The 12,393-nt window shown below is 32.8% G+C and overlaps 2 protein-coding genes across 3 annotated transcripts; both read left to right on the forward strand.

Moving 5' to 3' along the window:
- The first annotated feature begins 115 nt into the window (after nt 1-115).
- On the forward strand, nt 116-3,455 carry LOC100818470 (uncharacterized). Its single transcript, XM_003529586.5, has 3 exons — nt 116-531; nt 659-2,922; nt 3,043-3,455. The coding sequence occupies exons 1-3, from the start codon at nt 372-374 to the stop codon at nt 3,118-3,120; spliced, it is 2,502 nt and encodes an 833-aa protein (XP_003529634.2). The 5' UTR covers nt 116-371; the 3' UTR covers nt 3,121-3,455.
- Nucleotides 3,456-8,060: 4,605 nt separating this feature from the next.
- Nucleotides 8,061-10,322, forward strand: LOC100791504 (uncharacterized). 2 transcript variants are annotated; one of them, XM_006584017.4, is made up of 2 exons: nt 8,061-8,905; nt 9,300-10,322. In XM_006584017.4, the coding sequence occupies exon 2, from the start codon at nt 9,334-9,336 to the stop codon at nt 9,901-9,903; it is 570 nt and encodes a 189-aa protein (XP_006584080.1). In that variant the 5' UTR covers nt 8,061-8,905; nt 9,300-9,333; the 3' UTR covers nt 9,904-10,322. The 2 variants fall into 2 exon arrangements, with proteins under 2 accessions (XP_006584080.1, XP_003528686.1); XM_003528638.5 differs by having other exon boundaries at nt 8,063-9,042.
- Nucleotides 10,323-12,393: the final 2,071 nt, after the last annotated feature.

The following is a 12,393-nucleotide window of genomic DNA, read 5'->3' on the forward strand; positions in this document are numbered from 1 at the left end:
ATAATTTGCATAGAATGAGACATCTGAGTTTCGAAAGCTTGAAGTTAGAATAGAATAGGGAATAAGAAAATAAAACGTCATTAATTTATGATTATGAGATTGAATACCGAAAACAGAAATGCACGATTGGTAATAATCGTAACAAAGTGCAGTCCCCGTTCCCTCCAACGGCTAGTCTTGCGATGAAAATAATCCAACGGCTCTGATCCGTTGACCGTTTGAATTCTTGTTTAGAAATATAGCCGTTACCACGATATTACCTTCTCTGTTCCCAATCTTTAAAACTCTCTGAAATCGTATCGTCATCATTCTCCTTCCTTCCTTCTATTCAACTTCTTCGCCTAATCAATTCAATTCAACTTACTACTTCCATGCCTTCCAACAAACCATCTTCAATGCCTTCAAACCCTAATCCAAGAAGTTCCGAAATCGGTAACCCTATGAGAAGGAGTTTCACTGGAAACCCCTTCTCCAAACCCTCAATTGTCCCAAACCATGGAGCCAAAACCCCCGCCAACAGCCCTTCAGCAGGTATCTCTCTCTCTCTCTCTCTTTTTCTCTTCTTTTACATGCCTTATTGTTTGGTTGCTGAAAAAGTGTGAGAAAATTAAATAGAAAATAGATGTTTGATGGGTTTAGGGTTTGGTGTGTTCTGCAGATTTTTCGAGAAGAGGCTCTGTTGGGGTTCGGGAAAGCGGAGGGTCGCTGAGGGACTCCTTTGATGACAAAGAAAACGGGAAAGATCACATTTTGAAACCAGCAAAGGTTCGATCACCAGCTGTTTCTTCAAAGGGCTCAAAGAATTTCATGTCTCCGACCATTTCTGCTTCCTGCAAGATCAATGAGTCTCCCAGAAAGAAAGTCCTGATTGAGAGGAATGAGGCGGTTTCGAGTCCTGCAGACCCGAAAAGCCACGTTCGCAAGGTAACTTTTGCTGAGCCCTTGGAGGAGAATATGATTTATGGGATCATCCCCAATTTTGAGGAAGGTCCCAGATCTTCCCTGAGTAGTGAAGATTTGAGTGGTGAGAGTGAAACTAGTGAAATTCATTATATGAATGTTCCTTTGATTTCAAAGAATGATACAGATTTGTCGTTTGAATCTGTCAATGATGTGAATGTGAATGTTCCTTTGGTTCTAGAGAATGACATTTACTACACTGAACCATCATTTGAAACTGAGCCTGATTATGATAACCTTGACCCTACTTTTAAGCTTAGCCCCACTTCCACTCATCCCGTTTTTAAGCTTAGCCCCACTGCCACTCCTCCGGTTTCATTGAAAGCCACCGTTGTGGCTCCTCTGGATGCGGATCCCTTGATGCCCCCTTATGACCCCAAAACCAACTACCTCTCCCCCAGACCACAGTTTCTTCACTACAAACCAAAATCTCGAATGGAACTCTGCAGGGAAAGGGAATTAGAGGACAGCTTCATATCTGGAAGCTTTTCAGATACAGAAGTCACTGAGGATTCCCAGTCTGAAGTCTCACAGAAGGAATCGGAGGATGCTTCTTCGGATGAAACTGTTAAGGAAGAAGAGGGTGAAATTTCTGAACTAAGTCCTGCTAGGAGGACTCTCATGCCAGAGGAATCTGTTGAAGAAAAAGAAGTTCCAAAACCACGCTTCACAGTGAGAGCAAAGGCTGTTTCTCTTACCTTGCTTCTTGCAGTTGCTTTTGTATCAATCTCAGTCACAGTCACAGATTTACCTGTGATTGATCGAACTGTGTTTGAAGACTTCTACAAGGTTTATGAATCATCAGAGTTTTCAGGGGCTAATTTTGATCTATTCAACCAGTTTGCAAAAACAAATTTTGATGAGATAGCTCGAAACTTACAAATTTGGTTTACCAAGTTGTTGTCTTCAACTTCTGAGTTCATTTCAGATGTTAGAGGAGCACACAATTTGGCCAAGTTGCAATATTATAACTTGACCATTCAGCACGATTACTCCATGGTGGATCAGTACCCTATATTTGGTCGTGGTGAAAATGAAATAGGTGAGACTCACGTACCAGTATGGGACGCTGATGAGAGTGATGCTGCCTCAGATATTGACAGTGATGAGGTTGTTGAGGGGGATATTCTGGAGGAGCATTATGAAGTGTATGAAGAACAAGTTCAGCAAGATATTGCAACAATTACTGGAGTTGAAAATATTATGGATGCTCCAGAATCTGAGGAAGTACTCAATATGATCGAATCAGAGCAACTGGCTGAAGCAGGAAATTTAGAAGCAACGATTGCACAAGAAGCTGAGGCTAACTTAAATGTTGAAAATCAGCCAAGCTTGAATTCAGAGGTTGCTGAAATCTGTGTTGAAGCGTATGAGTCAGATACAAAGCAGGCACAAGAAAAGGATGCTAAACTCAATGTCAATGAGCAAAGTGACATAAGTTTAGATTCAGATGTTGCTGCCGTGAACGATGATGTAGCAAAGGAAAAATCAGTAAGCATAGATGCTGCAATTAAAGGGAATGAAGGGCGATTAGGAGCAATTGACATTCCTCCACATGTGATGCTATGTTTGCTACTCGGTGCAGGTACTGTTTTAATTGCAGCTGCAGCTTTCAACTTGTCAAGAAAGGGTAGCAAAAGCATGAGCTCCATGGAGAAGCCCCTGGAGTTACATAATGACTCCTTTCCATCTAAGAACAAGCAGATTTCTCCAGAGAAGTCATCTGGGCCCGTAGAAATGGACGTGCTTGAAGATTCATCATGCCCTTCAGAAGCGAGCAGCATTCAGCAAAGCTCATTCTACAGTGAAAAAGAAGTGAATGAAGGTCACAGGCTAGGCCCTGAGAAGAAGCGCAAGAATAACTACCGGAGAGAATCTTTGGCCTCTTCTGCATCAGACTATTCCATGGGTTCCCCATCCTATGGAAGCTTAACTGTGTATGAGAAAATTCCAATCAAGCAGGTGAATATTTGCTTCTTAAGTTACATGTATTATTGTGTGCAAAATATTTATTATTCTTGTCTGAAGAGCATCATCACTTGTGAACTGTTTCTCATGTGCTTCATTATATTGTTTTTTCAGGGACATGGGGAGGAGGAGATCATCACTCCTGTTAGGCGTTCAAGTAGAATTAGAAACCAAGCCACTTCTCCTTCATAACCTGATTTTGGGATTAGTTTGTGTTTGGTTTTTAGTTCGTGTTCCAAAGGATGTTCAAACTTAAACCCAATCCGTGGGTGTAGTTTCATTGAACTGAATAACGTTTGAATCTTCTGAATGGAAAACCAAACATCCCTTAGTTTTCAAGTAGGAATACCTAGCCAAATTTTATCCGTTGTAATCTGACCTGACCCAGCATAACTGTTAATGTAAGCAGAAGTATCCTATCTTCTGAATCCCCTTGATCTTCTGTAGCAGAAGAAATTTATTGTTGAGTGAATCTGATTGGTTATTAAGTTGTATTAATCCAATGACCTACTGCATTTTCCTTCTTATTTTGCTCTGTAAGCTTTTGAAATGAATTGTGCATATCCTTGAATACTTTATTTAAATGTACTACCACCTATTAACCTCGCCATAAGCTGTTTTTGTATAACACTACTATAACTTGAGTAAATCGTTCGAAATGCTGGAAGTGTTGTCCCAAGAAGTAGTACATTGGACATCTGTGTCGTGTTTTGAGAAAAAATTCACAATTAAAAATTGTTGGATTTTAACGTAGGAATAATAATTTCTGTCTTCATATATGATTAGTTTTTACCCCGTGTTTTAGACCCCATATTTGAAAGGGGGGATTTATATGAACTTATTATACAAGTATTTATTCTGAAACTGAACTGAATTATATTATGAAGGTAATAATAATAATATTTGAAGGAATTTATGGATTTGGATTTGATGGTAAAGAATGGAATGAACAATGGATTAGAATGAAATGGAATAAAAGTGTTGTACCGTTGTTTAGATATTTTATAATAGGAACCCCTAAAAAAACGTTACCTATAAAACATCTTTTTATTTTTTTTATTTTATCTTTACTTCTAATTTACCCCCATTGAATGAGGAAAGGTGGAGGCAAGTGGTTCAGTACGTGTGATGGTGACATCTTTATGTGGAATCGTATTACTTTAAACACGTCAATGACCTAAATCCCTAACCACATAGGTGGCAAGCTGGCAATTAAGATGGCAGTTTGAGAAAATCCCCACTCCTCATTTTGGAAGTCCCACCTAGCCTTTCTTACCACTTGTCACCACAATGGTTTCTTCATGAATCATGAAGGGTGTTGAAGCGACAAACACTTGTGAAAATGATAGATTATATATATATACATATATATGTATGTATGTATGACTAGCTCGGATAGCTGCTCCTAGTCGATGGTATGTACAAAGTATAAGAGCAAATTCAATGGAGGATTTTCAATTACTTGTTATTGCTTTCTACTTTTCAGACACCAGTTTTTTCCACTTTTTACGCACCAGTTTTCTCTGTTTAAAAGTATTGCTTGAGTAAAATGAGAAAGAATATCAAATTGTCGTAGTTGTACTTGATTATCAAATATTTGGAATCATGAAAAAATAGGTATGGACTATGGATGGTAAGAATTGAACCTTTTCATCTCATCTACCATGAGAATTCGTTAGTGGAGGTTAACTGGCCCACTTAGTGATTTCACTTAATTGTATTTTACAATGCAATTATGGAGTTTTGTGGCTGGCCACTTGTGGTGGTATTCTTTCATTTTGATTATGTCATTATATTCTATACCAATTCCTTTAATATCACACTATTTTCGTATGATATAAATCCCTAACGTTTTCAGATTACGCAATTCCTTGCTCTTCTTATATACAAAATAAAATATATTTTTTGGGCATTTCCTTTTACAAAAGTTTTTAAAATAGTGCGATTTAAATGCCCATACCAAAATCATATGATGCCGTGCGTCACATTCGCATGGATTGTGCATGGAATTGAAATGTATTATGGAAAGATGCTTTTGTTTGGAGTCAGATTATAGATTGGAATTCTTAAATTAAACAAGTGCCTAAGTGGGGTGGCTACAATTCACAACCAATGGGAGTTTTTTTAGTCTACAATACTGCTTCGGATTCTTTTTAGGTATATTCAAATAAATAACAAAATATTACACTGCTTACACCATTTTATGTACCAAAAGATAAATATAGAAAGCTAAGAGCGGTCTTAAAAAATATCTAAAAGAGGGGTTAAAATAAACAAATTCCAACGTAAGAAATGTAAATACAATGGAATATAAGTAGAATACAACACAGATACAACTATAAAAAAAATTGTGATTATTTGTCAAATATAATATCCTAAAATCTAATATCCTAGGCATCTCAAATTAAAATCACCTGACACTTAACCGCATGTTATATATATATATATATATATATATATATATATATATATATATATATATATATATATATATATATATATATATATATATATATAAAATCTAATGTTAAATAATTTGACAATACACAAATAAATATAAACATTAAACTTTATATCATATTGAAAACAAAGAATGAAGTTATAGTGACTAGAATCGTGACCTGTACACAAATATTATTGGTTGAGTTATAGTTAAAATAGCATATTGCAGGTACTATATTTCGATGCTCTTTAAGATTATAAAATAGAAATGCTAGTAATCAACATACAAACTCAAGTATAATGTTTTTTTAAAACTATTTTAAACATTTTTTTATCTATTTATTTTTAATTGTCAGATTTTTATTTTTTTTTTGAAGATTTTTGTTTTTTAATCTGTCATTTTTAATATTCAAGTTAATATTAATTACTCTTTTGTTAAATATACTCTTATTTTTCATCTATTACGAAATAAGAAAAATGATAAAATAGAAATATTCATAACTATTTTATTTAAATAAAAAAATTATTATATTTTTTGTTTTTTACGTGTAAACATTAAAAGACAGATAAAAAACGAATGAATGGAGTATTTTTAACTCACTTTTCAATGTAAGGCAACTTATTCCATTCCGTTTTAGATGGGTTGTTGGTGGAATGAATTGACTTATCTTGTCATCTCTAGAACACTAGAGTTAAATGTTTTTTTTTACATAATATATCACTCTTTTTTAATAATAATTTAAAATAAAATATCATGGATATCCTCTTTGTTTATTGAATTTTACTTATCGTATTTTATTTATACTTTCTGATGCCATTTTCCCATATGTAAATACTAAATAGTACAGTGATGTAATGGATGTTGCGTAATTTATTAAACAAAAGATTGATCGGAGGGGTCTTAGTAATTAGGAGGATAGAAGTTAACTGAAAGAAAACAAATTTGTGTAGGAATAATTTGTATATATGCTTTCTCGTATAATTCTTAATTTCTTAAAGTATCCTAACCCTTTTTTACATGAATTTAATCTTTTCACATATACCATGTTAAAGTTTATGTGAGTGGTGTATAATATTCAGTAAAAAAAAAAAAAGTCGCGTATAATATAGTCTACTCCATTATTAATATGTTCCTAAAAAAATGGCGTCAGAATAGCCTATAGCGAGATAAATCGATTATGGTTTTTGTGCCAAGATAGCTGTCAATGTTTCCAAAACAGCTTGTTACGAATCCTAAGTAATAAATGTAAATTGATATACGTGCATAATTGCTATCCCTCCGTCCCAAGATAAATAAGTGTGGCATTTGAAAATTAATTATTTTAAAATAAATGTCGTATTTTAAAAAGTAACTGTCCTAAAATAAGTAATATTAGGTTAATTTTATAATATAAAATTAATTATTTTTCACTTATACTTCTAATAAGTATCACTTAACTTTTTAATTTAATATTTCCTTTGTCCCAACAGTAAGCTAATAAATAGATGAGAGTGCATTGACTTTACAAAATCAATTTTAATATTACATTAAAAAATTAAATTGACATTTATTAAGAATATTAGTGAGAAAAATCAATTAATATTAAGTTTACAAGCTAACTGTAACACTTATTTTAGAATGATTTTTTTTCCTTAATTACTAACACTTATTGTGAGATAGATGGAGTATTAATTATAAGATTAGTTTTATAAAATTATTATTATATATTTTTTATCTGTTTATTTCCTCTTTCTCTAAATAATTAGTGTATTAGATTGTTTTAGACAAACCAAGAAAAACAGAATAAATAGACGAAAGAGAATAATAATTTTATAAAATTAACCTTTACATAATCAATAATTTATTTTAAATTTTATAATTTATCATTAATATATAAGAGATATAAATAAATAATAATAATTAATGATACATTAAAAAGTTAAAATTATAACTATTTTAGAATAATTTTTTTCTTACATAATAATTATGATATGGTACATAATGGAGAAGATAAAGTATTTTTTTATTTATGTAAAATAACTTTTCAACAATTGAGACGAAATGAGTAAGTAATGCTACACAGCTACAGTATAGGAGGACTAGAAAGTAGAATATTACATCCACTAAAAAGTAGTTATGGGTGGATAAGAACATTACTTAGTGGAGCACAAGAAAAACAAGTAATGCTTTGTCACTAAAAATGTCTACAATAAACTAAGCATATGTATTATCCAGGACACGTAAAAAAAAAATACAAAGTTTTAAACAATAAAAAATAATTGATACTAAATATTAAAATACTCCTTCTTGATTAGCTTCGTAATAAGGTGATAACTATACACTTTCAGGAACCAAAGATAATGATTTACTCGATAATAGGAGCAAACCATAGTAGCACAATAAAAGAGCTTCACCTACACGCATGAACTGAGAAAATAACAAATAGGCTATGTTATCCATACGATATTATATTCATTCCCTCCATATACAATTCGAATAATGATTTAAATATTATCTACTGCAATTATAATTTAAGCTTGTTAAACTAATTCACGATATCATGGTTTTATAAGTTGGCATTTTGACCACAATTTGCACCACATTGACTCAATCTAATGTGTGCATTAATGATCCCACAAGCGAGGAAGCATTGAGTAAAAGGGTGGAAGATAAAATATAAGAAGTCATAGTTGAATGGCATTGTTATTCGTCAGCAAAAAACTGGCTACATATCTCAATGTTATAGTAATACCCAACCAAATGGCTTTTACTTACAACTACTATACTTGGTAGCAGGAAGCACCCTCTCCAAGGCAATTAATAAAGGGTGTGCGTAGGCTCACACTTTCAAGTTTCAGAGTTAGAAGAGCTCAACCAATTAAAGACCCTTTTCTTTTGTTTTCTCTCTTACTACTACTTACCGCCGAATGAGTAATGAGTCACTACTACTACGTAACATTAGTTGAGTTGAGGATAAGGTTGCAGATCCTTGAGGTACCTTCAAGCCAATCGTGCATCACCACCTCTCCCGGATCAGAATGCAGCCTTTCAGAACTTTTCAAAGATATTGAAAAAACAAAAACCCATTTAAGTTAGTTTTCTTTTCTGCATACATAGCATACACATACACTGCAACTGAGTGATAAATTAGGCAGGCAGCAGCCTCAGGCCGTGTGTTAATTTCTTCCCTCTTCTTTCTTATTAATAGTGCTGCTATTGATATGATGGGACTTTCTCTTTGGGTTTTAATCGATGCCGCTATGCCCATGTCCTTCATCTGTGCTCTTTTGGACTTTTGCAATTAACCAATGGAGACAGATATCAACTCAGACTCACTCCAAGACCCATCATTTTCTTTCTGCCTTCTTTAATATCCATATGAGGTTTTTTACTTACGGGCCAAAACTATAATAACACAACCCTTTTTTCGTATGTGTGTACACATTTGCATTTGCCACTTTCTTGTCTTTTTCTGCCCCTTTGTCTTTTTTCAGGTACCATTCTGTAAGTGAGCCTGCCCTCTTGAAACCTGTGATTCCCCTTGGAGCTATTAAGGTCCGGGGAAGAATTTTCAAGCCTTTGTTCCTTTTTCATGTTTGGTTTTTAAAAGGGTTTATCAGGGTTTCCATCTGAGAAAAAAATAATAATTTCAAGAGCCTTTCCTTTTTGGAGGGTATTGAAACAAGGGCAAGGTAGATTCCTGATAGTATTCTCTTCTCTTACACCTTTCTGCTTTTTAATTCCCAATGAAGGGGAAAAATATATTTTTTATTTTATCTCATTAGTAAGTAACCATGATACATTTAGGTGAAAAAAATTTCAAGTCATCTATGTCTATATATACTGAAATAGACACCTTTGTTATCTATCACAGTATCACTCCCTCTCTTACCTCAATCCACTTCCCTTGGTTTGTTCTCTCAAGCACCACCTTTATCTGTATTTGCAGGCAGCACAAAAGATTGCAGAACTAATAGATACCAATGGCAGATTGGAATGGCTTTCTGAACAAAAGCAGCGGTTTTGGTGGGGGGTCAATGAGGAACGAAGATTTTGATGAAGGAGATGTGTGGGGTGTGGCCATGGAGAGGGAGAGGAACTTTTTAAGCCCAAAACTGAGGGTATCTAAGGAGTCCTCTGGTTCTTCCTCTGCATGGCTCCTACCAACCTCTCCAAGAAAGATCCCAAGGACTAATAGTACCACACCAAACTCCTTGGAATCTGATTCTTCAAATGTGGTTCAAAGGTCCTCAGCACCTATGGACATTCCTGATTGGTCTAAAATATATGGGAAAAGGGGTGTTGAGGAGGGTGTAAGCAACAAGAAGCTTGATTGTGGTTATGGAGATCATTATGGTGATGATGATGATGATGATGATGATGGCGAGGATGAGGATGACATGATACCTCCTCATGAATGGATTGCTAGGAAACTCGCAAGGAGCCAGATTTCATCTTTCTCTGTATGTGAAGGGATAGGGAGGACACTGAAAGGGAGAGATCTTAGCAAAGTGAGAAATGCTATTTTGACCAAAACAGGTTTCATAGAGTAGTTAGTGTTGGAGGTTTCATTCACCACTATGACTCATGGTCATGTCATTATCAGCTTCATGTCTGGCATCACCACAATGAAGTCATCATCATTGTTACATTAGGATCCCATGCAATTTTTTTTTATTTGATTATTATCGGCACTCATATCATATGAAATTGGAATGTGAGGTCCTGCTGCTGCGGAACTCATAATAGAGCATGTACGTGAAAGCCAGAGGTGCCCTTTTTGTTTTGTCGTTCTTTTTGTTTTTTTGTTCTAAATTTTCTGGGAAAAGGGAGTTTTAGGGAAAGGGAAAAGGAGGAGTGGCAGCCTCTGAAGTTTTGTCTGGATTTGTATTAGACTTAGGCGAATGGAGTGCACTCTCTGTTGTTACTGAGTTTAATAGTCTTCAAGTTTTCACTTCTGGTTGGTTGATCATTCCTTAACTATATTATTAATGCTTCAGTATTCCTTCTTTTTTCATTCTTGCATGATCTCTATTACATTACCTGTGTATACTGTATCGTTATCCTTCTTATTCAGGTACAATCCCTTTATTTCGGTACTTATTGTCAAACCACTGTTTTGCATATTGAAGTTATGATTACTTTGGAACCTAATCTAAGCCCTCAATTCAATGTATCGATAGTAGTAAAACAAGACCACAACTTCTTTTTTTGTGTTACATAAAGCCTTAATAGTTTTTCTTTACTTTTTTTTATTGAAGAATATCATATCCTTTGTATTAGAAGCAGGGACCACCAGTAATATATTATATGGTACAAGTTATAATAGGTGAAAATCATGATTTAAAAACTAGCAAGCTTGTGGATTATCTAACGCGCAATTATCAGTTTAATTAGTTTTTATTTAGGAAATTTTAATTAGTTTTTAGTTAATGTTCAATTGCATTGAATGTGGAGGACAAAATTTGTTATCTATATTAATTCTACCCAGATTCTAACATAATTGCAATCGTATTAATTTGTTGTTCCAACCTTTGTATTTTTTTATTATCATTTTATCATGATGATTAATTTTCATAAAAAATTTAATGAATTATCTTTAATGAAATTTTTACTTTTTAATTATATTTTTTTTTATCACAAGACTCAAATATAAAATATTATTTTAAGGAATTAAACATAGTATGTTAGAATCAATGATGCGTTATATTCAACCATCTCTATACTCTTGGACAACAAAATATTTATATTTTTTTTTTTCATAATACCTTCACATTTTTTTTCTGTAAAAAAAATATACAATAAAATTTATAACAACTTAGAGATTCTAGAATGCTAGACCCCTTGTTAATACCTTCACGTATGTTTGAGTTAACAAAATAGAAGTTGCCGATTTCATAAAAAAAAAATACCGAAAAAGGTTAAAAAAAAAAAAGAAACGCTTCCCAACACTCTGTTTTTTTTATAAATAAAGTGGTAAAAGGTTATTAAAAAAAATAATACTATAAAAAAATATCGTTTCTCTTCTCGAACAGACAATCTTACTTCTCCAACAAATGAAACTAAAAACAAACTCAATTTTTTTTTTAGTACGAAATCCATCTTCGAGACATTGGATTTCTCTTACAATTACTTTAGGCCTTCGGGAATTTGTTACTGAACACTACACGAAGTGTTTTTAGCATTCCTTTCACTTTGTTATTATTTTTTAGGTAAAATTATATTTTTTAGTCTATTATCTTATTTGATCTTTTATTTTTTAAAAATAATTTGGTCTCTTATATTTTAAATTTGATTCAATTTAATCATTTTTATCATCTTAAAAGTAACATTGTTAGTATTTGACACTTGGCAAAGATTATAAAATAAATTTTGACTTTTAAATCACCAATAAGTTAAATGGTCAAAATTACTCAAATTTAAAAGTTAAATGATAAAAATAAAACTAATAGATTTTATGTTTAATTTTATCTTATATATAAAAGTCTCTTCCACGTTTAAGGTAATTGATATATAAGTAATTTTATCCCATCGAAATATATTCACAAGTATCACATCTCATCGTATGAAGGAAGCTAGTTAATCAAAATAGAGGTGAAAACATCAACTAGCACCATAAAATCTAATTAAAACATCCCAATGTTAGAATATACACATTAAAATATAAAATGTAAAAGAAATAAGTTATCAAATACACATGTCATTTTTTAACTGAGTATACTAAGAATTTAATCTAGTCTAAAAGTGAATATTTTAATTTGATAGAAAACTAAATATATTTTTAGTCTCAATGAAATGAGCAAGTTTTGATCTTGACCCTTATAAAAAATTTATTTTGCTTTTATCCCTAAAAAATAAGAAACAATTGTTTTGGTCACTCGTTAGTTGCTTATTTGTGCGAAAGATGAAGTGATTGTTCATGTAACATTCGCTAGTGTTGTAAAATATCAACACGTGACACTTCTAAAAAAAATTATACATCTTGAAATAAATGTTATTTATTTACCTTAAAATAAATATTAAGGATAAAACTCATTTCGCCA

The sequence above is a fragment of the Glycine max genome, chromosome 7, assembly GCF_000004515.6.
Source record: "Glycine max cultivar Williams 82 chromosome 7, Glycine_max_v4.0, whole genome shotgun sequence".
In the NCBI taxonomy this organism is placed as follows: domain Eukaryota; kingdom Viridiplantae; phylum Streptophyta; class Magnoliopsida; order Fabales; family Fabaceae; genus Glycine; species Glycine max.

Coding starts and splice junctions, on each gene's coding strand:
- LOC100818470 (XM_003529586.5), top strand. CDS start 372: ATGCCTTCCAACAAACCATCTTCAATGCCTTCAAACCCTAATCCAAGA. Junction 532..658: donor CGCCAACAGCCCTTCAGCAG/GTATCTCTCTCT, acceptor TGTGTTCTGCAG/ATTTTTCGAGAAGAGGCTCT. Junction 2,923..3,042: donor AGAAAATTCCAATCAAGCAG/GTGAATATTTGC, acceptor TTGTTTTTTCAG/GGACATGGGGAGGAGGAGAT.
- LOC100791504 (XM_006584017.4), top strand. CDS start 9,334: ATGGCAGATTGGAATGGCTTTCTGAACAAAAGCAGCGGTTTTGGTGGG.